Source organism: Larimichthys crocea, chromosome XII (assembly GCF_000972845.2).
Source record: "Larimichthys crocea isolate SSNF chromosome XII, L_crocea_2.0, whole genome shotgun sequence".
Classification (NCBI taxonomy): Eukaryota; Metazoa; Chordata; class Actinopteri; family Sciaenidae; genus Larimichthys; species Larimichthys crocea.
Window position 1 is genome coordinate 11,844,408 of NC_040022.1, and position 23,685 is coordinate 11,868,092.

At 38.5% G+C, this 23,685-nt stretch overlaps 3 protein-coding genes across 5 annotated transcripts; 1 reads left to right on the plus strand and 2 right to left on the minus strand.

The window, feature by feature from the left end:
• Positions 1 to 4,936: 4,936 nt before the first annotated feature.
• Positions 4,937 to 7,947, minus strand: LOC104926127 (hypothetical protein). Its single transcript, XM_010739911.3, has 4 exons — positions 7,361 to 7,947; positions 6,616 to 6,821; positions 5,923 to 6,031; positions 4,937 to 5,675 (listed from the first exon to the last, which is right to left on the minus strand). The coding sequence occupies exons 1-4, from the start codon at positions 7,826 to 7,828 to the stop codon at positions 5,469 to 5,471; spliced, it is 990 nt and encodes a 329-aa protein (XP_010738213.3). The 5' UTR covers positions 7,829 to 7,947; the 3' UTR covers positions 4,937 to 5,468.
• A 1,054-nt stretch (positions 7,948 to 9,001) lies between these two features.
• LOC104926125 (hypothetical protein) lies at positions 9,002 to 14,542 on the minus strand. Of its 3 annotated transcripts, XM_010739909.3 has the most exons (5): positions 14,434 to 14,528; positions 11,459 to 12,089; positions 11,108 to 11,313; positions 10,273 to 10,384; positions 9,002 to 9,382 (listed from the first exon to the last, which is right to left on the minus strand). In XM_010739909.3, the coding sequence occupies exons 2-5, from the start codon at positions 11,918 to 11,920 to the stop codon at positions 9,221 to 9,223; spliced, it is 942 nt and encodes a 313-aa protein (XP_010738211.3). In that variant the 5' UTR covers positions 11,921 to 12,089; positions 14,434 to 14,528; the 3' UTR covers positions 9,002 to 9,220. The 3 variants fall into 3 exon arrangements, 2 of the variants coding, with proteins under 2 accessions (XP_010738211.3, XP_010738212.3); XM_010739910.3 differs by lacking the exon at positions 10,273 to 10,384; XR_003463316.1 differs by lacking the exon at positions 11,459 to 12,089 and having other exon boundaries at positions 9,002 to 10,384; positions 11,108 to 11,227; positions 14,434 to 14,542.
• On the plus strand, positions 14,438 to 23,395 carry pgap2 (post-GPI attachment to proteins 2). Its single transcript, XM_010739908.3, has 6 exons — positions 14,438 to 14,572; positions 15,679 to 15,847; positions 16,582 to 16,831; positions 18,040 to 18,146; positions 20,008 to 20,116; positions 20,195 to 23,395. The coding sequence occupies exons 2-6, from the start codon at positions 15,680 to 15,682 to the stop codon at positions 20,323 to 20,325; spliced, it is 765 nt and encodes a 254-aa protein (XP_010738210.1). The 5' UTR covers positions 14,438 to 14,572; position 15,679; the 3' UTR covers positions 20,326 to 23,395.
• The last annotated feature ends 290 nt before the right edge of the window (positions 23,396 to 23,685 follow it).

A 23,685-nucleotide genomic window follows, 5' to 3' on the forward strand; every position in this document is an offset into this window, starting at 1 on the left:
TTGAATATTTTATTTATTTTGTGATTTAGTGCCTCCAGTTTCAGAGTGCAGTATGGACAGTTGTACAAGTGTATTTGTCATCATTATATTACTTATTACGGTCAACAATACAAGGCATAGCAGCCAGCAATTATTACTTACCAGTCCAAGAATAAGAAGCCCAGCTGGGTGTCTGTCTCTCAGCCTTTTATTTCACCAAGTTCTCGCCAACAACTAAAAGTCGGTCATAAATCTACTCATGTCTGGTGGCTTCTTGCTCAATCACTTTCTCTTTTATTGTTCTTCGCTTCAGCCTCTTTGCCTCTGAGATTATGTCCGCCTCTGGTTCTGATGGCAATTCTGGCGTCTGCATTCCCCCCCTGAAAACCTCCTCACCCCGGTGGACCAAAACAACTGTGGTACAAACACTAACATTCCCCCGGTGCTCTGAGCTCACAGTCCGGGCAGCCTGGCTAACAAACTGAGCTAACATTAGCTAACAGCGGCTACAGTTTGCAGCAGTCCATCAGGAAACTGTAAGTTACAGAGAGTTGCAGAACAGGGCTTCACAGGGTTGGGAGTGACTCGTCACCCCAAGTAAAGGAGTTCAAGTATCTCAGGATCTCGTTCACGATTGATGGTAAAAGATAGACAGGCGGATTGGTGCGGCGTCAGCTGTAATGCAGACTTTGTACCGGATTGTAGTGGTTCAGATGGGCCTGAAGGCAAACCTCCGGATTTACAAGTTGATCTACACTCCGAACCTTAAATGTGGTCACAAACTTTGCACATAGTTTATGGCCCAGAAATATTTAATTTTTGCCATATTCTGTAAACAGTTCCCCTAAATCTGACACGCTGGACCTTTAAAGTAGGATTTCGAACGCCGGACTAAACTAAGTGTTTTTGTAGTACTTTTACTTAAGTGTCATCTACTGTTTGAACCCACTTTTTTCTTCTTATTATGAGTCATTTGTGGTTTATAAAATGGGGAAATGTGTGAAGAAAAGCTACAGATTGTGACTTTTTAAGGAAATGTATTGTTACATGCATTAAAATTCCACTGGTGCATTTCAGTACAATGACAGACTTGTGCTGTGGCTGCTCTACAGTTAACATGTACACAGTATACACGGTATACAGTCACTGTTACACAGAGTGTTACGGTGTAAACTGTACTTTATTAAATGTTGAATGATATGTCATTATCTGCAGCTCACATAAGGTTTCTCCTCCTGACTGATTAAAGCGTCCCGTTTTTCTGGATGTCTGAGAAAAAAAGAATTTGATTAAAACAATCAAACAGCAGCACAGCAGATGGTCGTAGAGGAGGTGATTCTGGACTTAATGGTGGTGTAGACGATCGCTTCTTTGGTTTTGCACACACTGAGAGAAAGTCTGGCCTCCGCTCTCTCCTGTAGGACTCTTGGTTGTTGTCATTTATCAGGATGAATACGGTGGTGTCATTTGCATATTAAATAATCTGCATATCTGATGCTGACCTCCAGTCGTGTACATAGGTTGTAAAGCAGTAGTTATGGAGAGACGTGAGTCCAAGATACTGCGTGAAGTCCATGTAAAAACAACAAAAAACTAGTTATTGTAGCTCAGCTCATGGAGCTGATTAAAATACTTTAAAACGGATTGATGCCATTTGCATCAAAAGTCGGACCTGTTCTTGGAGCCATATTTCAGTTAAATGTGAACACAGAGACATGATTCACATATTTCTAGATCCAGTATGACATACATTTCCTGAGAATATCATTATCTCTGATATCCATTCAAAAGAAACGTTCATAAATCCACTTAGAAATCATAGAAAAAAGCTCAGGACTTTCCTGAGAATTGTTTTGGGGTTTTCCTAAGTAATCCACTGATAGTTGTAAACAGTAGCTGCTAACAGCTAAAAATTAGAAAGGGACATTTTTTTTCAGTGTCAGAATTGCCATCAAACATCTTGAATGGGGTTTTGTTGTGTATTCTGAAAAAGAAAATGTGGCTGATGAATGGATCTGTTTCTTAATTTCAATATAAATTTAAATAAACTGTGAATGAATCCATTAATTAAACATGAATTTCAGAGCAGACTGATGAAGGGGAGCAAAGTTTGGTCTGATAATGATCAAATTTAGCTTTTTTTAACACTGACTCCACAAAGTTTTATGGTTTAAAATGAAAAATAACTAACCATTTTAAAAGGATAAACAGACGAGGATGAACACAGTGTGTTTACATTGATTGAAGGAAATACTAACCCACAAAAGGTCCTTTGTCTCTGTAACACACACACACACACACACACACACACACACACACTGATGCTGGCTGTGTGGAGACGTCGCAGAAACACAAAGGACTCATTATTAACATCAAATATTTCTTTCTTTTCTTCACTTCATCTCCGTTTCTCACCAAACTGACAAACAGAAAGAAGCTTTAATTTGAAATTGAACCAAAACACGTTGAGGAAAAACTTTAAATGACTTCCACACGTGGGAACCATTACGACTCCTGGTGATCTTGAAGTAAAGAATTTGAAAAATCTAACAAGATTTAGATTTTTTATGACAACAAAATATCTATATAAAATTCTAAAAACTTGGTTTGAAGGATGTTTTCTGTTACAAGATGTAACGCTGATGATAAGACTAATGATGAGTAAACCAGTAAAATAACGTAAATGCTGGGGAATGAGTTACTTTTAGTTTTAAATTTAAACATCTCATCTGTGTTCACATTGTTAACACGGATGTGCTGAAAGACAATATTGACCCAGAGTAGAAAGAAAGAATATTGATGAACATCAGAGAGTTTCCACACCCACAGAGAGAGAAGCTGCCAAAACCTGGCAGCATGAGTGTTGTGTTTGAGACGACTCACAGCAGAAACTCCTAAAGTATCATGTTGAAGCTAGATGTCTGAAATCAACAGACGTCAACTTTTGAATAAAGTTCAGGAGAACTCAAAGTTTTAATGTGTTCAATACTTTACCCAGTGATATGAGCAGTCATATTCCCATCAGCCTCAGCTGGACTCGTGTTTACTGGAGGAATCGACTCAAATGTGATGATTTTAGGCTCAACCTGACAAAATCAAAACAGACTTGCAACTCAATGACTTTAACCACTGACCTGTAACTTTATTTGGAGTTGTTTTGACTTCCTCAAAGCACCAAGAGTAAAAAGTAAGTTATTTAAAACATGTTTCCAACATTAATGTTACCCATTCCCAAAAAAGTTGACACTTAACCTCTTTTTTGACTTTTTTGTCCTGACTTCAAACTTCACTTGAGACTTTTGTGTCTTTTCTTAGAAATTTTAGAAAGACTTTTAAGTCTTGATTTGGGACATGCCTCCAGATTTTTTAGTCCTTATTTGAAACTTAACTCAAGACTTTTGTGTCTGAACTTGGATCTTGACTTAAGACGTTTTGATCTTGTCTTGTAAAATGACTCGAAACTGATTCAGACGGAGATTGAGATAATGAAAAATATTGTAGCTGCTTTAAAAGCTAACGACAGACAAAGTGAAGTAAATTAAACACATAAATATGGATTCTTCTTCTCATAAGTCTGAAAGACCTCCGAATTGATCAGTTCATTATCAGATTTGTATGAAATTTTAAAATATTCCTAATACAAAATGACCCCTTAAGTGTATTATTAGATTATTACTTATGCATTGTCATGTAAACAGCTTTGTAATGTTGTTGTTCTTTTATTTTTAATGAAATAACATAAAACCCCTGGTTAGTTTAATCTTTAATCATATTTTATAAAGTGATCACATGATTGTTTGTTTAATCCTAATATAAAAAGTACACCTGTCAAATGTGACGATGCTGCCACCTACTGGTTCTCACTGCAGTATTACACTGATTCTGTACTGCAGTACGTCAGCTGACCTGCTTGATCATATTTAAAGGGCACAGGAGCGTGCCATAATACAAACATCATGTCATTTTTCAATCTGTAATGTTTGTTTTCCTTAACAGGAAACTTTGTGTGAACAAGCACCAACAACAACAAGGCCAATTACACAAAAAGTATATTTAATCAAGTACTTTACTGCAGTCAGCCTACTTATCTGAGGTACTTCTACTTCTCTTGAGATTATAGATTTGATGCTACTTGCAACACTAGTCAGATCAACAGTTTTTATAACTACTGTATAAGTAGTTCTGACCAAGCAATCTGATTGGTTCACTAGACCACTGGTTCCCAACCCGAGGGTCCACCAGAGCTGCATGGTGGGGTCACAAGGCCTTCTACATTTTAAGGAGTGTAAGAAAACTATTTCTTAAACGCATACAGTTACCTTGTATCTGAAAACAAAACCTAAAAAACTAAAATCATTATTTCTAAAGTTTCTATGATTATTTAAGATCTACATGTAAATAAATGTGAAGGACAGAGTGACAAAGACCTGAACACAAACGTCAGAAAAGTACACAGTAAATATTAAGGATCTAATAAATATCTATGATTGCAAGATAAACAATACAATACTGCAGTTTGTGAAAATGTAGTTGACAGATAAACATCTGAGGTCATATAGGCTCAAATAAATTATTTTGTTATTATGTCTGCACAATTTTGAAATAAAAACACAGAATTTTAAATCATGTAAATGCTTAAAAAAGTGTGTTTGTTTGTTGGTAATAATCTGTTCAAGCTCTCGTCTATATCATGAAAATTGGACTATTGTTGGTGTTCTATGTTTCCTCACCTCCACACAGGAAGTAATGTTATGGAGCTATGAGGGAACAATATATATGTGGAATTCTGATTCAAGATTAGTTTTATATAACCTCGTAATGGTTTTACATATTTTTTGTTTTTACATTGTTTGTGTGGTTTTTAACTTTAGTAAACTTTAACAGTTTGGTTGCTGTGTAAAACATTAATAAAAAATATTATTTTCATTCATTTTCAACTAGTACAAATACAATATACTTATGTTCAAACGGATAAACTTTATTGCCTTTTGTAAATATACACTTACACTTATACATTTGATGCAGCTACATGATCAACAAAAGACTGGAAAAATGCAGAATCATTGGATTGGCAACACACAGTTTAAATTCATTAATGGATCTCACCATCTACAAATCATAATATCATTAAAAATATTCAGAGAACCCTAATAAAGCATTGAATGCCTCTAACTTTCAACCCCTCAGGCAGCACTGCATTAAAAACTGACATGACTGTATACAGGACTACATGGACTCAGGAACAGTTCAGAAAACCCTTGCATGCATAAACAATTTGTCACTGCATCTACAAATATATGTTAAGACTCTACCATGTAAAGAGAAAGACAGATATCAACAACATCTAGAATTTTTGTTTCATATACTTTTTATATTTCAGCATCATCGATCAGAATTTATGATTATTAATGGGTTTTTTTTACAATAACCCAATTATTGATTTGCTGATTACATGATGAACTCAAAAACTCTCTTGTTATTCCACTGAATCAAACATTCAGATTATCTTTCTGTTCCGTCTTTGCTGGTTCTTCTTCAGCTTTCTCCAGTGGTGACGGATTGTCAGGCCACAAATCTGCAACATGAGTTTGAGCTTGTTGGTAATTCTCAAATTCATAAACACGTGCAATTGTAACCTCTGCTTTCTCACAGAACTTGAGGTTCTCTCTCAGTCGGTTACAATCAAACTTCAGCACCTGAAACAGAAAAAGCAAATAAGAAAACAGAACATGGCATTGTTTGTATTCAATGCCATGTTGATGTCATGACCTGAAAACATTTGTGGCAGGTTTGAAAGCATGACTTTTTTTTTAACAGGAATAAAAAAATTGAAGTTGACTACTGTAATGTATCTGCACATTTATGGACATAAAAACTGCAATGCATTATCAGTTTTCTACAAAGACTAAAAAGATGGAACTGCCTGAGTAAAATGAGCAGTACCTGTTCATCCACCTGCAGGGCGATGGCAACATTATCCCAAACATAATACTGACACCGCACCTCCTCTGCTTCGATCTGCTTTTGATCAGGTCTCAAGACCAACTCATATCTGACAAAAACACAGAGACAAAGAAAACATTTTAATCCTATTACTATTTTCTATCCTTAGGTTACACAAGGTCACGTGTTGGCCTTGAGGTCCTCAGCAGTATTAGTTGTTTGGCTTTGATTGAGAACAGTAGGTGCCCGTCTATCTCAACACTGTGGTGGCCAGAGTCGAAGGAACTGAATAGTAGATAGCTCACAACAGTTCCTGTTGCCACTTATATTAACAATCTAAACTGATGTGCAGTGCCAAAAACAAATACTTTTATTGGACCATTGCCCACAAGGATTATGTTTTAGCCAGTATTGTTGCTTCCAGCTGTAACAACCTAATTCCTCAAGCCCCGTTATCATTTGCCCCATGAGACTTTGTCGTCAGACATGTCAAACAGCAGGACAGAGGACTGTATGATGTAGAAATTTACAGGACGTGATGTCATGTCGTTGGTTTGTTATTACTGCCATACAAAGGCATTTTACGTTTCCTCAACATGTCAGGACAATCAAACTGTTTAAAATAGCAGTTTCTCTGCAGAATCAGACTTGTTTACATTTTCCTCAGAAAGTTTTGTTGTTTTTAGTTCTTACCTGTGTTCTTTACACATGGCCTGAGACCTCCAGATGAAACAGCCATCTTTGTAAGTGCAGACAGAGTCTGGGTGATCAGTCAGCAAAGGGAAGTGGGAGAACCGCTCCTGATCGGCTGGGCTGTGGACCAGCACAGCGTATACCACTTCCTTTTTGTACAAGATGGTCTTGAACACCCGCATTACAGGCTGAGCACCAGAGCAAAACTGGAAACAATAAGAGGTTTTAATGGATGACTCACTCCTCATCATGCATGGAAAAATTTTTATTACAGTCCCTGTAAGCATACTAAACATATAGGTGGTTATCACTAGTGTTGATGGACAAATTCTTGCAGGTTTGGTCTATTTAACATAAACTGTAAAAGCATTGGATAACTGCAAAAAGAAGCCAGTGTTCTGTGAAAGATTGGATTCTGAAGACATAGAAACTAGGATCAACTCTCATGGACTGTGGTAGATGGAGATGGACAGCTGTAGGGCTGATCACTCACTTGAACACTGGATGTGATTCACAGTTTACTGAAATATTTTGTAAAAGCTGGAGATTCTAAAGTAATCAGTATTTATAATACCAGCAATATTTATTGAATTAAATAAAAATAATTAAATCATGTTTAATCATAAGGTCTCAGACTGCAGTGAACCAAGATTGCAATAGATGTCACCATGACTATCAATTGTTCCTCACATCACAACACATTATTCAAACTGCTTCTGATGGAGCATAACCTGATCATCAGTACCTGGTCACTGTAGGCCTGCAGTACCTCCTCCAGAGGGAAGGTGAAGCGATATGAGCCCAGCCTGGAAGTCTTCTGGAAGGCCTGGGAGGTGGCAAACTTCCCCAAGAAGCTCTGCTGCATTTGGGATTGCCACTCTGTCCGGTGTGGGTATGTGGTCTCCAGGAGCCTCCGCTCAGCTGATGTTATTTCATCAGGTCCTACAACCAGACTCCACCACAGCAGAGAGTCTTTGAGTGGATTCTTAAAGCCATTATCCCTGCTAATGGCAGAACATCCAGATCCATTTGTGTCATGATTCAGATGAGAAACATGAAATTCTGGTCGGGGGTATGCCGGGATGTTTTCTTTGTAGAGATATCCATGTTCCAAACCCACTCTCAAAGCTTCCTCTTTCAAATCGTTTAACTTCAAGTGGTGACCGTCTACAAAATCCTCATTATATCCTCTCTTGTTTCTCTGTCTCTGCATGGTGAATGAATGAATAATAAAAAATTAAAAAGACGAATTAAAAGTTACTCACTTTCCTCTGTTGCGAGAACGGTACAATATCAGATGACTTGCAATATTTTGAGAGAAGTGACATCAGAAGCAGAGACTCAAGTACAAACCACATCCTACTTCCTGGCAAACTACATGAGTCATCACTACATATCACACACTGGGGATTCACGCCTGGATATCACAGGGTACAGTCTGTTACGTTGCAGGCACAACAATGTTTTGCGCTGTTCTCCATGCGGTTACATAATGTATGCCACAAGGAGCATTTCAGATGCGTTTTGCCAGCCAGACTTTGTTAACTTGCTCTGGTTTGGCATGTTTTCCTTGGTTTATGTGCTTCTACCATGGTCCATGAGTAAATAGAGTACAGTATGTAGTTAAACTGTTTTGCATGGGGAGTTAATTTTGACTGTGAACCAGATCATCTATACCAGGTGTCGGCAATTAGCGGCCCGCGGGCCAAAACTGGCCCGCCATCAATTATATCTGGCCCGCTAGATGACGTTGATTTATTTAAAAAAATATATATATTTTTTAATAATCTTTTAGACCCTGTTTCCTGTCAAAATACAACAATTGCACAGATTTCACAACATTTATTGAAAGTAGTGTGATAGTAATGACACGCAGCCAGAACCCTCGCAGCCTCTTTACTACGCACAGGTCGGAACACTAATTGGCACGTGCGTGGGTGTAACCTGTGGAAAATAAAAGTGTCCTGTGTCCCTCTTGTAACGGACAACGTGAACAAATATTTTCTTAAATGAAAAAAAAAAAAAAAAAACAAGGTCGGCTCAAATATCAAATATGAAGTGAGCACATCAGCGGCAGATCTGCGCTGCTGTATTGTTACGGCGGTTGCTAGGGCAGGTTGCCTGTTTTCAGACAGACGCAGTGGGCGTAATAACAGCACAGAAGCAAATTAATCTTTAAATTAAAATTAAATGCATTTCTAAAGTTAATAAAGTTTATTTACCCCCCCCCCCCCCCCCTCAAAAAAGTATTATAGAGGTCCTAAAATAGATTCTTGTGGTACACCTTATTCAACTGTTAAATAAATTGATTGTGATGAAAAGAAATACAGTGATGGTAGCTATGAATGTAAGAATGAATTATTTAAAAAAAAAAAAACACCACAGAGACAAAAATAGCAAGTTTATTTAAGAAAAAGACAGAGGTCAATCAAATCACAAGCCTTAGTTAAAAAAAATTATGCCAGCTTTTCTACATGGTGTCCAATAAACAGTTTTCCAGTTGAGAAAGTGCCATGATGCTACTCTCTGCATCTTATTCCATACAAATTGGAATATTACTAACAACAGGATGTTTCTGCTTTGTCCCTGCTGGTTCTTTATCCAACTATTCAGCTTTCTCCAGTGGTGAAGGACAGTCAGGCCACAATTCTTTAACCACTTCTTCAGCTTGTTCGAATTGTTCAAAAGAAGAACCCTTAATTGTAGGTTCTGCTCTGTGACAGAACTTGAGGTTCTCTCTCAGTCGATCAGCATCAAACTCCAGCACCTAAAACAGAAAAAAAAATAGAAGAAGATTACGGGCAGAGCAACTGCAGGGCCTTTGAATTAATGATGTGTCCAGAGTTCAAAAGGTGGGAAGGAGATTTATGTCCATATTCAAAGATTAATGAATATCTACAATTAGTAACTTTTGGACTGGTAATAAAAATGATAAGCGCAGTGCTAATAATTCCTCTCAGTAAATTACATCATAAATCCAAATCAATCTGATCTTAGAGTACTTAGTACCATCATAGTACTGTCACTGCTGTTACTCTAGTTATAAATAAACGATATAGTGATGACAAAGGGAAACACTGTGCTTCCCTCTTTGTTGATCGAATAAAAGCATTTGACACTGTTGAGGCTATGTGACATTGGTTTCATAAATCCTGTAATTGGTTCCCAGGCTTCCCAGAGAACACGGCCAGTTTAATGGCCAAGGTGATTTACAGCAGTTCCAACAAGGACTCTTCACTTAGGAATGAAACTCACTCCCAGTCCCAGAAGCATCAACCCACCAGCTGAGAACCAAACTTGGACATGCTCACTCTCATCCTGGCCGCCTCACACTCGGTTGCAGACCACTATAGTGTTTGCCGAAAATCAACAGAACCACATCATTTGCAAAAACAGAGAGGCAATTCTCCTCACGCCAGCTGCACCTTGAGATCCTGTCAGTAAATATCACAAACAGAATCTGGGACAAGGTTATGATAGGCTCAGCCACATTATCGGCCAGCTGTAGTTATGACATTACTCATGTCAGAACCACCTGGGACATCCCTACCCACTTATCTTTAGAATATAGACACAAAACTCATATTTCATTTTCAGTTTGCTGCAAATACTAAAAAGTAGATGTGACTGTCTGAGAAGAATGAGCAGTGAAGGTACGTGTTCGTCCACATGCAAGGCGACGCCAACATGATCCCAAACATAATATTTAGGGAAAGACAGCTCCTCTGCTTCTATCTGCTTTTCATCATGTTTCTGGACCAACTTATATCTGACCAAAAAAATAGAGAGAGAAAGAGAAAGAAAATATTTTAACACTCTCACTCAGCTATTATATATATAACATTACATATAACATAATGGATTATTGGCTCATTCTAAGGTAACAGAAAATGACAATTCTTTTTGGTGATTATACACTAATGAAAACATAGTTTTATATTACATTGATGCTATATTCTAAATATAGAGTAAATAGAGTGCTCTGAATTGGACACACTGGACCTTTGTTTCAAAATGTAATTCACAATCTGTTAACTTGTTAATTAACCATGGAGGTGTTCTCAGTCAAATGTTGAGTCTTTACACATAGTTAGACAAGATATAGTAAAACAAAATAGTCTAAAATTGTTAGATTATCGTCATTATTCAATGTTTATTTTTTTGGCCTTTAAGGCAACGGTGAGCAACACTAACTAACTTTAGCTTAGAAAGTGACCGATACCCAATACAAGTGTAACACCTGACGAGTCCCATAGTCAGACCTTACATGACTGGAAAACTTGTGAAATATATTGTGATATTGTAGTTTTAACTAGCTAACCTCAAAATACTGTCTTGGGTGGATAACATCAGTTAGTTCATCCAGATTTTGATCAGACTGTAAATTGGCGGTGTTGCTGTTGGCCAACAAGCAAACTATAACTGAAGCTGTGGCTTGGTTGTAGTATGTGTGTCTAAACCCATTTACATTTTTTTTGTTTCTAGTTCTTACCTGTGTTCTTTACACATGGCCTCAGACCTCCAGATGAAGTGCCCGTCTTTGTAACTGCAGACACAGTCTGGGTTATCAGTCAACAGAGAAAGGTGGGAGAACAGCTCCTCAACGGTTGGGCTGTGGACCAGAACAGTGTACATCACTTCCGTTTTGTACAACTCAGTCCTGAACACACGCATTACGGGCTGAGCACCAAAGCAAACCTGGATGTTTTAGTGAGAAACGTTATTCTGAAGGACGTGGATAGAGGTTGTATTATGTGTTACACTTGTCTCTGTATTTCTTGCAGTTGGTTAGTAAAACCAACAAATCATTTACACTGTTCTGACTGAGCCGGACTCTCAGTACCTGATCACTGAAGGCCTGCAGCACCTCCTCCAGAGGGAAGGTGAAGCGATATGAGCCCAGGCTGGAGCTCTTCTGGAAGACCGGGGAGGTGGAAAACTTCTCCAAGAAGCTCTGCTGCATTTGGGCTTGCTCCTCTGTCCGGTCTGGGTAGGTGGCCTCCAGGAGCCTCCTCTCAGCTGATGTTATCTTATCAGGTCCTACAACCAGACTCCACCACAGCAGAGAGTCATTAGCTGGGCTCTTGAAACCATTATCCTTCCTGATGCCACGTAATCCATCTTGGTTTGTGTCATGTTTAAGATGAGACACATGAAATTCTGGTTGGGGGTATCTTGGGATGTTTTCTTTGTAGAGATATCCATGTGGCACACGTTTTTGGAAAGCTTCAATTTTTAAATCTCTCAGCTTCAAGTGACCTCCAAAAAGGAATTTCTCATATTTTCTACGGTTGACTCTCCTCATGGTCTAATAATGATGTAGATTAAAAAGATAAATAAAGAGTCTTTACTGTCTCTTTACGATTGTCTCACTCTCCTCTTCTTTCCGGAAGAATGACATCTGGTCATCGTCAGCAGTTGAGACTCAAGAACAAACCACATCCTCTTTCCTTACCACGTGAGTCATCATGTGACTAAACAGAAGAACATAGATTGGCCAAAGGTCATCTTTTATCTCTTTCGTCTTTTACTCTCATGTTCCTTATGGCTTCATTCAAACATGAAACAGTTACAGAGACAGTCTGACATTTGGCAGGCAGAGACAGGCAGAGCTGGGTTTCACTTTCAGTTTTCAGGTCACACGGGGTCAACAGTACAATGAAATGTGTTGGATGAGAAAAACAGCTCAGGATTAAGAGCAGTAGTTGCATTAACAGCACTAGATATAAAGGATAAAAATAAAGGAGAGTAATATAAATGAAATATAACAAAACCTAAGTATGTATAAGTATATTTTACACTGTGAAAATGTTATGTCAAGTATATACAAGTATCGGAGAAGTATCACTGTAAGAATAGGATAAACTACACTATTAAAACAGAGAGTAAAGTGACAAGTGTATAGCAGTCCTGGGTGGTGCATATTTTGCAGACAGTCCTGTTAGATTATGAGTTAAGATAAAAACTGTTCTTTAGTGTGGTAGCATGTGTAGACTCCTGTAACATCTGGCCAGACGGTAACAAGGAGAACAGTTGACAAGCTGCATGGCTGTGGTCTTTTTAAGGTGCCGTGTGCCATCCGGAGGCATTGTCGGTTAAATATGTCCTGTGTGGCCAGGAGTCTGTTGCCAGTGCTGTGTTGTGCTGCCTCCACCTCTCTGTAGTGATTTGCAGATGTGGGCAGAACAGCTCTCAATGGTGCTCCTGAAGACGTTTGTTAGGATGCTCATGTTAATGCAAAACTTCAGTCTCCTCAGAAAAAAGATCCACTGGCGAGCTTTGTTGACAACAGTGTCAGTGTGTAGTGATGTGTAGAGGAAAGGCACACCGAGGAACTTGAAGTTGTTGACCCTTCGCACCTCAGCATGTCAAATGTGGATGGGGAGGTGTCCATCACCCTCCTGTCTCTTGTAGCCACGATCATCTCTTTACTTTTGCTGACGTTCAGAGTGAGGTGATTGTACTGACGCTAGTTCATTAGTGTTATGGAATTTTCTATCCTTAGGTAACACAATGTCACGTGGGGGGCTTGAGGTCCTTGGCAGTATTAATTGTTTGGCTTTGACTGGGTGCCAGTCTATCTCAACACTGTGGTGGCCAGGGTCGAAGAGGCCTGTTGCTGCCTTCTTAGATAGATAGATAGCTTGCCGTTGCCGTTAGCTTGCTGTGTCTCCAGATTAGAATGTGTTGGCAATAACACCTCCATTGGTAAAAACATTCTCTTTGACTAATTCTGGGCGTATAGTATTTGTGGTGTTATCTTTGGGTTTAAAGTTTATCCACCAGCACGAGTTGGGCAGAATGGGAAACCGACTCAGGCACTTCTGATGAACTTTGAGAGTGTCTCTAATTCTCCTTGGCCAAGCGTCAAAAAATAATACAGCATAAGACATCAGAGGCTCCTGAACACTTTCTTCCTTCCTGACCTCACCACTGACCTTTGACTTCAGCAATTTCTCCACAACAATGCCTATAGTCAAATTAAAAGCATTGCAAGACACATTTCCCAGGACAATAAAGACTGAATTGAACTGATTTTAACTGATTTGAACTTTTCAACTGCGGGACAGCTCATCCTCAGCTAGGACAAAACTTAAACAAAATGTTTTAAACCCTAAAACAACAACAACAATAACAATGATCATAATGATAATAATCATAATCATAATAATATAATTGATCTTAAGTCACGTTGTTATTAATAGGAAAATTAGCTATAGAGACCAAAACTGTTTTTTGTACCAGTCTGTAAACATTTCTGCTGTGAAGTTTTAATTTTAATTTTAATATGGATGGGCTTAATGAGACTGACTTGTTCTGTAGCCTCAAGTGGACGTCTGAGGAAAGTGCAGTTTTTGGCACTTCCTATAAGTTAAAAATTATTTTTTTTGTTATTTTTCTTCTTTACAGAAAACAAATATATGGATACAAATAAATTAACCTAAACCTGGATACTATTTCTCAAATGTATTTATTTACGGCAAGCTTATTGTTTGTTTGTTTAACAAATATTACATTATTTGTTCATTGTTTGTGGTTGTAATGTTGCTGTCTTTTATTGTCGTTCCCTGACTTTTATTCTGAAGGTCGTTACGTGACCGGAAGCCGTTGGTCTGACTGTAGCTAGCTTGATGCCGGTGTAAACTAACAGTACACCGCCCAGAGTCATCAAACTGAGAAAAATAAGCGAAACATAAGGTCTGACAGCGACATTCAATGGACCGGAGCAGCTATAGAGACGCCTCACGTTTATCCTGAAAACTATTTAACACATTTAAAATCCACATTTCACGTTAAAGGCGACTGAAGTTCAGTTACCTGTCTTTAGCCGCCGAGGCTAACTGGAGCTAACGCGATTAGCTGCTCGGGCTTAAGGAGGTCCGATGACCGCGAGGAGGAGGAGCACCTGGACCGCGAGGAGGAGCACCTGGCTGGGTCCGCCTGAAGAGCTGTGAAGGTGAGTGTGTCAGCTCGTGATCGGCTCGTGTCTGAATGTTTACAGCAGATCAAAGCTGGTTTATTGAAAACTATGAGCTGATGCACAGCACGCATATAATCTGTAGTAGTAGTAGTAGTAGCAAGCAATAGTAGCAAGCAATAGTAGTAGTAGTAGTAGTAGTAGTAGTAGTAGTAGTAGTAGTAAGCAATAGTAGTAGTAGTAGTCGTAGTCGTAGTGGTAGTAGTGGTGGTGGTAGTAGTAGTCGTAGTAGCAGTAGTAGTAGTAGTAGTAGTTGTAGTCGTAGTAGTAATAGTCGTAGCAGTAGTAGTAGTAGTAGTTGTAGTCGTAGTAGTAATAGTCGTAGCAGTAGTAGTAGTAGTGGTGGTGGTGGTGGTAGTAGTCGTAGTAGTAGTACTAGTAGTAGTACTAGTAGTAGTGGTAGTAGTAGTGGTGGTGGTGGTTGTAGTAGTAGTCGTAGTCGTAGTAGTAGCAAGCAATAGTAGTAGTAGTAGTCGTAGTCATAGTAGTAGTGGTGGTGGTGGTAGTAGTCGTAGTAGTAGTAGTAGTAGTAGTAGTAGCAATAGTAGTACTCCATGTGTATGTTTGTAAACAGCCTGTTGACTCACTGAGAAATGAGAAACTTTAGATTAGATTAGATTAGATTAGATATACTTTATTCATCCCACCACAGGGAAATTTACTTGTTACAGCAGCAGAGAACACTGTCTTGTTTCACTGTGTATGTGGCTGAAATGACAATAAATCCCCCCTTGAACCTTGAACCTTGAACTTTTAACCATGGCCACTGATGGCCAACAGATGGATGTGAATGTCCCTTTTTTTAAAGAAACTTTATTGCAAAATTGCAAATTTACAGATGAAAACAGAGCATATGATACAAATACAAAGACGTAGGTTCAGATATACATTGTGAATAGTACATAACACAAAAAGGCTCCTGTTTCGCAAGAATCTGATCACAAGGGATCCTGATCTGCATGTGTCATGCTGTGATTATTAAACACCAACTGACAACAGATATTATCCCCAACAACAATATTATCACCACTGCTGAGGTTGAAGCTGTCAGATGTTTCACGTGCCTTCTTGTTGTGTTTGTCCAGGATGCTCCAGGGGCCATACGGCAGCCTGGACCGGGACCGGCCTCTCATCCGGCTCCCTTTCACCAGCTTTGCCGTGGGGACGGTTCTGCTCCCTCTGACCGGCTTCATCTCCTGCATCTTCATTTCACTCCTTTACCACTTTGAGGACTCAACGTACACACACTGTCAGGTGAGTCAGAGGCGGCGACATCGAACATTTCTTTTAGTTTGATGTCTTTCTTTAAGGAAGGTTACAGTCTCCTCGTCGCTCCACACAGATCTGATGTTTTAGGGACTTCATACAATCAGTTTCTGGTTTTTATCCACGCATCTTTGTCTTTTACGCCTCAACTCTTTTGTGACATTTTTTTTGTTTCCATTGGTAGTGGCAGAAAATCATTCTGTAAATATAGATGATCACCATTTCTACAATAAATGCTGTATTTAGGAAGGTCAGAGGATCTTTAGTGGGAGACAGCAGGTCAACAGAAGTGGTTTACATCATCTCATGTAGTAGCTCATGTCATGGCAATCTGATAATTTTCCTCGCTCTCTCTCTCAAACTATTGGACATAAACCAAAGGAAACTTAATGCAGACGATCAAATTAATGGTTTAGAAACCCAGCATATGTATTTAAATATTTAAAGGTTGTGGTATATAATGCTTACAACAGGGTCTTAACACATTATGATGGAGATCATTTTCGTCTTGTCATGCCATCTATTAAACGGTTCCCGTATTGGATTGATACCATTTGTTACACAGATTTGATGCAATTATTTTTGATCACTTGAAATTTATAAAAATTATTTCAATAAATCCTCCAAAGTACATTAAGATACCAAAACCCTGCAGCAATGTCGGCCAATGACGTGGACAGGACAAACTTTAGTTACTTCTCTTTGTTTCTTTGTTCTTCCAGGTATCTAACTACCTGCCGTCCATCAGTGCTGCCATCAGCCGCGTGCCGGAGCGCTACATCTGGCGCTGCTGCATCGGCCTGCACTCGGCGCCGCGCTACCTGATGACCGCCGCCTACTTCAGCTTCTACTATGGCCGCTTCGCTAAGAGGCTGCCGGAGCTGCTGCTGAGCGGGCTGGCTCTTCTCTGCAGTCTCGCCGAGAACACCGGCCTGCTGCTGCTCACATACGTGGCATCCACTGAGACCTACAGTGAGTACAGCGGAAAAACTAAATGTTTTATTAATATGTTCATTTAGATGAGTAAAAATGTTGATCAGTGTTTCCACGGCGACGTCTTCAAACGAGGTCCAAAGCACAGGTTTCCAACTCCCACAATGGTCGCCAAAGCTTTACGAAGGGTCATTTTAACAGGTGTAAGCCTATATCTCAGCATTTCATTGAATTCTGTGAAGAAAAACTAAATTAAATATTTATTTTTAAAGTTTATATGATAATTTTAGATGTAAAGTTAAATAAATGTGACAGGATAAAGACACGGTGAAGCTCTGAACACAAAATATATCCACAGAGCCTCATGCTGCGTTAGAAAAGTAAAACAACCAAAGAGCTCAAAGAACAATGAGAAGAAAGTGTAATCTGTCAAAAAAGAAGCATAATTATTATGTATGATTGTTTGAAATAATAAAAAAAGGAACAATACTGACAGAAAATTGTAAATAAAGTTCTTAAAAATTATCTGCTTCAAAAATCCAGAATGCTTGTTTGACACAAACTTCCTGCAGTTATTGCTTTGTTGTTTGAGTTAAATATTAATTATTTAGTTGTTCTATTCGGTTGTTGTTATAAATTGAATATAATATGAAATATTATTAATAAATATGTAATTTAATCAGTCAGTTTACTCAGTGATAGAAAAGATCCCTGAATAAAAAAGATGAAATTTCTATTTCTTAAAAAATGACTCAAACAATCAATCAAGTATCGAAATAATGTATCCAGATTATCAAAACTTTGTTTGTTTGTTTTTAATGAATTACAATTATCATTAATTTGATAATCGACTATTCATTGCAGCTTTAAACCACAGACTAACTATCAAATGTTTCCCTACACACGTCTTTATGTTAAGTTAAGCTTAGTATGTAAGAATACTCATTAACATGATTATATCTGATCTCATTAGATTATTATGACTCATGTATTGATGTAAAAACAGGATTTTACTGTTGTAGTCGACTTTTTGTAAAAAGTCTCCAAAGTGTCACCTTCACAATGTTTGTTTTGTCAAAACAAACAGACTCGACATTGTTATTAATACCTTCAAACCATTCAAAGAAAAAGCAGCACCATCTTCAGAAGAGTTGATCGTTCATTTTCTTGTCAGTAAACCGACTGATTAATGGCCTTGATGGTGTCAGCTGTACTTGTTTAAACTGTTTACTCGTTTGTCTCTGCAGATGTTCATAAAAACGGTTTCATCGTGTTCATAGCAAGCTCGCTGCTGCACATGCTCATTACGTGCCGACTGTGGTATGTGATCAGGAAACACTATGTGAACCCGGAGGTAAACATCCTTTTTCTTATCGGTTTGTAGTGAAAGCTGCTATTTGTATCATTCAACAAAGAATCATTAAAAATATCTGAAATAACGTAAAGTGATCGGAGCTCTTTTATCAATAACTTTATTGCACAGTAAAGCTGAACAACACATCAAAATGCTTTTTGTTCTTGTTTTTTCATGATGTCTAAATTTAATCATTGAAGTTTTTAAAGTTTCTTTTCAGTCTGAAAGTGACACAGATGAAAGCTGCCCCTGTAAACTGTGAATACTTTATTATTTCTATCGTGTATTTATTTATATTTGAAGTGAAAAATAAACACAAACCTGTTGAAATGTTCGGAGGTTCTCAAGCTGCTGTTATCAGCCATCACCTGCAGAGAGCGCCACAGAACTGGTTTCTTTGAAGACAGTCCATCTAGCTGGAGGTGACTCCAGTAGTCCTTAAATTACCATTATCTCAATCATTTCATAAGGGCTTGAGGGGGTTGTGGGGTTCTACGTCTTCTTATTTAGATCCTACTGGTACTTCAGGAAGATTTTGGGATCCTTTAGTAGGTTCGGTTGTTGTGGTTCATTGTGTACTTGTAGAGGTTTTTACTGGTCCTTGTGGAGGTTTTATGGTACATTAAAGGCAACCAAAAGTGTTGGAGGAAGATTTTGTGGTCCTAGAGGATGTTTGGGGGAATTTGTTTGGCTTAAGGAAACTGTTTTAGACACTCTAGGGGTTCCTTAGGGGGGTCCAGAGGTTTTTAGTGTTTGAGTCTTTATATAAATGTAAAGGTCTGTGAGATGGCTTTAGGGATATGTTTGTAGGTTGAGTTGTGGTGTTTTAAGGGTAACTACATGTGTTTGAGGAGGATCGTGTGGTCCTTGAGGAGGTCTGGAAGTCTTTGTTTCAGTCGAGGCTTATAGTTGGTTTTATGGTTCTTTGGGATTCAAGTGCTTGAAGATACTCTAGAGGTATATAGGAGGTTAGTTCAAGGAATGCTTTAAAGAGGTTCTTCGGGTTCTTGAGGAGATTCTGGTACCCTTGTTGAGGTTCTAGTGGATCAAGAACAGTGTTCATGGTGCTTGAAATTGTTCTAGGGGTACTTTAAGGGTTTCTTAGTGGGGTTTGGGAATTCTCAGTTCTGTTGGCCCATGATGTGGTGTTAGTAAAGTGCTCATAGAGGATTTTAGGGGTCCTCAAGGAAATCTCAAGGAGTTTTTGAGAAGGTGTTGGGTGTTAGGGAATGTTTGTGGTTGCAGTGGTTGTTGAAGAGCGCTGTTGTAAGGGTTCTTAAGAAGGTTGAATCGATATTTTAAGAGGTGCTTGTGGTCTTTGAAGTGATTTAAGGAATGCTACAGGAAGATCATGAGGTATTATTGTATGCGATCCAGATCAGGTTTTTCACATCATCAGCAGGCCATGAAAACCGAACAGGAACCTGATGTCTGTATGTCAAACTCTTAGATCTTCCAGGATGTGTTTCCAGATGTTAAACTGCAGTCAGGGTTCTCCCAGTCAAGCGGCAAATACATAAATAAGTTCTAAATTTAACTTCTGTCTGAACTTTATTTTGGCTCTTCCCTGTTTCAGTATCAGCAGAGCAAAATGTGTCAGCAGCAGTTTAACCACAACTCCTAATGCCCGCTGTCATCATGTGACTGCTGAGATTCCAGGAAAGCTTCACCGGCTGATTTACAGAGACCTTCCTTTCATTATTAATATTTAATATTCTCAGGGTTCAATGAGAATGGAAATAATCATTAGTTGCAGCTTTAATGACTTTGTCATTGATTGAGAACATAAATAATGTTCATAAGAAATCATCTGTTTTAGTTTTCTAAAATCGAACATTTAATTTCTCTCTGTCTGTCTCAGGAAATTACATCATATCGTTGGAAGGTGCGTCTCTTCATGTTTAACGTCGGCTGTTGTCTGGCTGCTGCTTACTTCTTCAGACGCCACAACAAGTTCTGTGAAGCTGGAAGTAAGTGTCAGCGTCCTGCTCTGATAGTTTACAGGATGATACTCCACATTACTCACTTCCTGTCTCTCTGTCCTTCAGTCTACACCCTGTTCGCCTTCTTTGAATACCTGGTGGTCTTTTCCAACATGGCCTTCCACATGACGGTCTTCTGGGACTTTGGGAGCAAAGAGGTGATCGTGGCCACGCCGCCTGAAGACAAGCGATACTGAGCAGCAGCCTCACCTGTTGACTCTTTCAAAAAGAAAGGTGAAATCCACCAAAGGGGGACCAGGAAACTGGTTCAGACTTGCTGAGACATATCTGAACAATCTCATGAACATTATGTGAGGACTGATACTAATGCCTTTTGTCAGTGGTGATGAAACTTTTTATCATTCCCAACCTGTGAGTTCACAAATCAGCTTCATGATCTTTGGACTGACGGCCTTGTTGCTGTTTTTAAATGGTTCAACAATGTTAAACAGCAATGGGACAACATATTTTAGTCATACTTGCTTAGTTCAAGTTTGTGCACAAGAAACTTTTTTTAAAAATAAAGAAAATACCTCTCAGAAGCTTCTTAATCTTAATGTTGTCTGACCACAGCAGCTGTGAAATGTCCTAAAATCATCAGAATCAGGTTCACTGCCAAGGAGATTTTCATGTAAAAGGAATTTGCCTTGTTGTTGCTGTGGTGCAGAACTATTTCACATTAAGATAAAAGAAAACCAAACAAATACTGCCAGTTAAGAATCCTAAATATAAAACAAATTAACAACAATAATAAAAAAAAAAGTCTGAGACTGAAAATCTCTGAATATTTTCGCTTGAACCTGGAGACAATCAGAAAGTTTGATGCTAAACAAAGAGCGTCAAATCATGGCTAGACTCAAGGTTTCTGAAGGTGCAGGGATCTCACACCACTTTGCAGAAACTGGATCAGGCAGACCCAGAGTGACCACATCGTCAGAAGATCAATACATCAAGCGCAGTTCCCTGAGAGATAGAAAAGCAACTTCATCAAAGATCCGCACTCAAATCAGCAAAAGTCAGTCGAAGGCTGTCTTGCAGTGGTGTCAGAGGATGAGTAGCATTTTCTATACCACTTACCTCAGGACGGAAACAAAACCAAACACTTAAAACTCTTACTTTTAAGTTTCCAGTACCAAGTGGCTACACTGCCCTACTCCGTTGCGGATCATGACTTTGCCATCCTGGAGGGACACTGCCACATTTTGGGGATAATACACTACGTTGTATCCTGACCTTTGACATCAATCCCCACATCCAGTGCTCAACAAAACAGTGAATTGTGAGTGTATTTCTCAGATTTTGGGACCCCTCTATATCTGTTTCAAAGTTCAAAGCTGTACAGAGGAAAGGAGTGTGCAAATGCTCTCAGTATAAAGAATATGAAATAAGTGCAATAAGTTTGAAATAAAGACCAACAATCAACCAAGCTTTGACTTTTGACAATTTCAGTTTGGATAGGCTAGTTAGTCTAGTTAGTTAAGCTTCTAACTGTACATACATCAAACTCTTAGCCAGAAAGAGAAGAAGATGATTTCACCAAATGTTGAACTGTTCCTTTAAACAGTTTGAGACTAAATCAAAAATCTGTGGTCATTATTTCAGCTGATCGCTTCCTCCTCATGTTTTTTTTTTTTTTTAAATCTCCAGTCAGTGAAATCTAAAAACCTCTAGAGGCTCAGTGATCATCTTGTGGCCTCAGCTCCCATGAATCTTGTTTAAAGTGTTCACTATCAGCAGCATCATGACGCCGTGTGCCACTTACTCATCAGCATTAAACTGGACTCACATGCTCATTGACATCCTGACAGGACAGAAAACACAGCTGTGTTTACGTCCATGCAAACACTAAACCATTCACTGACTGTGTAGCAGTATGTAACTAGTCCTGGAGAACATTTTCAGGAGTTCATAGTTCCCACTCCGCATACATATTATCTATTATTTTAAAGCCAAAATCGAGACTAAAAATGCATAAAAACAAATTAGAATTATTAATATTTTACCTGTATTATCATAAAAATGTGAAAAACAGATTAATTAAATCCAATAGTTTTCTCCACCAGCCAATAAAATCCAGGACTCGGTCATGAATTGAACACATTGTTTTTTTGTTGTTGTTTTTTTACAGAGGTGATGATGATAGTAGCTAAGGAGTGAGTCCTCTTACTTTCTTCTCATTTCTGTTGAGAGTTGCATGTATTCACGTGGAAAAAGCTGTCGAGGGTCAATCAAGCATTTCAGTTGTCCTGAAAACCTGAGTTTAGTTGGGTGAGTTTAAAGAATTGGGCGACCTCCAACTGCAAGTTTGAAAGCCTGTCCGATAAAATGGTTGTTTTTCAAAGTGACATAACAAGAGCTGACAGCTGCTGCTTTGTTATTTTTGAGGACTGCTAATAACAATTTGTATCGGCTCGAGTGAAAACTGACTTCGGGCAGAACATTATGTTGAAGTCAGCGAATATATATAATATCTAAACACTGTAATGTTCTGGTGACACCTTCAGGTGTTCTCACATGTTAAATGCTGTTTCAGCATTAATAAAATAAAATAAAAATCTACATTTTATTTATTTTGTTTGTCTTTCTCTCAACTACTGCAGCTAGATTATTGTGTCAGTACTGACACCACACTGTAAAAGTGCTGCATTGAAAATGTTACTGAAGTAAACGTGCATCTGTATAGAATATAGTACTTTTATTGTAGTATTTTCTGTCATCCTGAAGAAGTTTAGGGTTAGTCGCTTTCTCCCATTTTTCCCTATTTTTGAGTTATTTGGGCAGTTTTTGTTTTTGGCTCTGAGGACAGAGGGTGTTCTATGCTGTACAAACTATAAAGCCCCTTGAGGGAAATTTGTTATATTGGACTGTATAAATAAAGTTGACCTGTGGGACAGTGAGCCAAAGATATGGCTATAGTCCCCCCGCTGCAAGAGATTAGTGCTTCTCAGTAGCGGCCTGTACATTACTAATGTTATGTGTTGAGCAACAGTCGAAGCAGAAATGACTGATGATCAAGTATATGACAAACTATTGAATCAAACACATGTTCACATGGTTTAAATGCTAAAGTGCACCAGATGATATGTATTTTAGAGCATCGGATCGCTTGTCAGCCATGCAGCTAAACATTAGTATTTAAACAAAACGTTGGTGATTGAACTCAGCATCAGTGTTTAAAGTTATGTTAACAAAGTTAAAGCGTTAAACTAAATGTTGGTTTAGTTTAAATCTACATTAAACTTAACGTCAGTGTTTGAACTGAACTCGTCATCCATCTTTTAACAAGTGTTTCCTTGTCCACATGAGGTCAACTCGACGTGCTATTTATTCTGGGTGTGATAAACTGTTTATTTCTAGGATTTCTCAGGAAGTTCTCATTCAGCTACATGACTCACTCAGGCTCATTTTACTGTCAAATCATTTTTACTGCACACACAAACAACAAACACTGGCCTACTGTCCTGCAGACAGTTTGTTTATAGCTTGATGATAATTGATACTGATGTAGTGTTACTAATTCTGCAGCTAACTAGACCAGATAGTTTACTATTGCTGTG

What these genes read in the sequence shown, in the direction of transcription:
- LOC104926127 (XM_010739911.3), bottom strand. Translation starts at nt 7,828, where the DNA reads ATGCAGAGACAGAGAAACAAGAGAGGATATAATGAGGATTTTGTAGAC. An exon ending in TGCAGGCCTACAGTGACCAG is followed by an intron (nt 6,822 to 7,360) that starts GTACTGATGATC and finishes TATTGTTTCCAG; the next exon opens with TTTTGCTCTGGTGCTCAGCC. An exon ending in GCCATGTGTAAAGAACACAG is followed by an intron (nt 6,032 to 6,615) that starts GTAAGAACTAAA and finishes TGTTTTTGTCAG; the next exon opens with ATATGAGTTGGTCTTGAGAC.
- LOC104926125 (XM_010739909.3), bottom strand. Translation starts at nt 11,920, where the DNA reads ATGAGGAGAGTCAACCGTAGAAAATATGAGAAATTCCTTTTTGGAGGT. An exon ending in TGCAGGCCTTCAGTGATCAG is followed by an intron (nt 11,314 to 11,458) that starts GTACTGAGAGTC and finishes TAAAACATCCAG; the next exon opens with GTTTGCTTTGGTGCTCAGCC. An exon ending in CCTTGCATGTGGACGAACAC is followed by an intron (nt 9,383 to 10,272) that starts GTACCTTCACTG and finishes TTTCTGTTTTAG; the next exon opens with GTGCTGGAGTTTGATGCTGA.
- pgap2 (XM_010739908.3), top strand. Translation starts at nt 15,680, where the DNA reads ATGCTCCAGGGGCCATACGGCAGCCTGGACCGGGACCGGCCTCTCATC. An exon ending in CAACGTACACACACTGTCAG is followed by an intron (nt 15,848 to 16,581) that starts GTGAGTCAGAGG and finishes TTGTTCTTCCAG; the next exon opens with GTATCTAACTACCTGCCGTC. An exon ending in CAAGTTCTGTGAAGCTGGAA is followed by an intron (nt 20,117 to 20,194) that starts GTAAGTGTCAGC and finishes TCTGTCCTTCAG; the next exon opens with TCTACACCCTGTTCGCCTTC.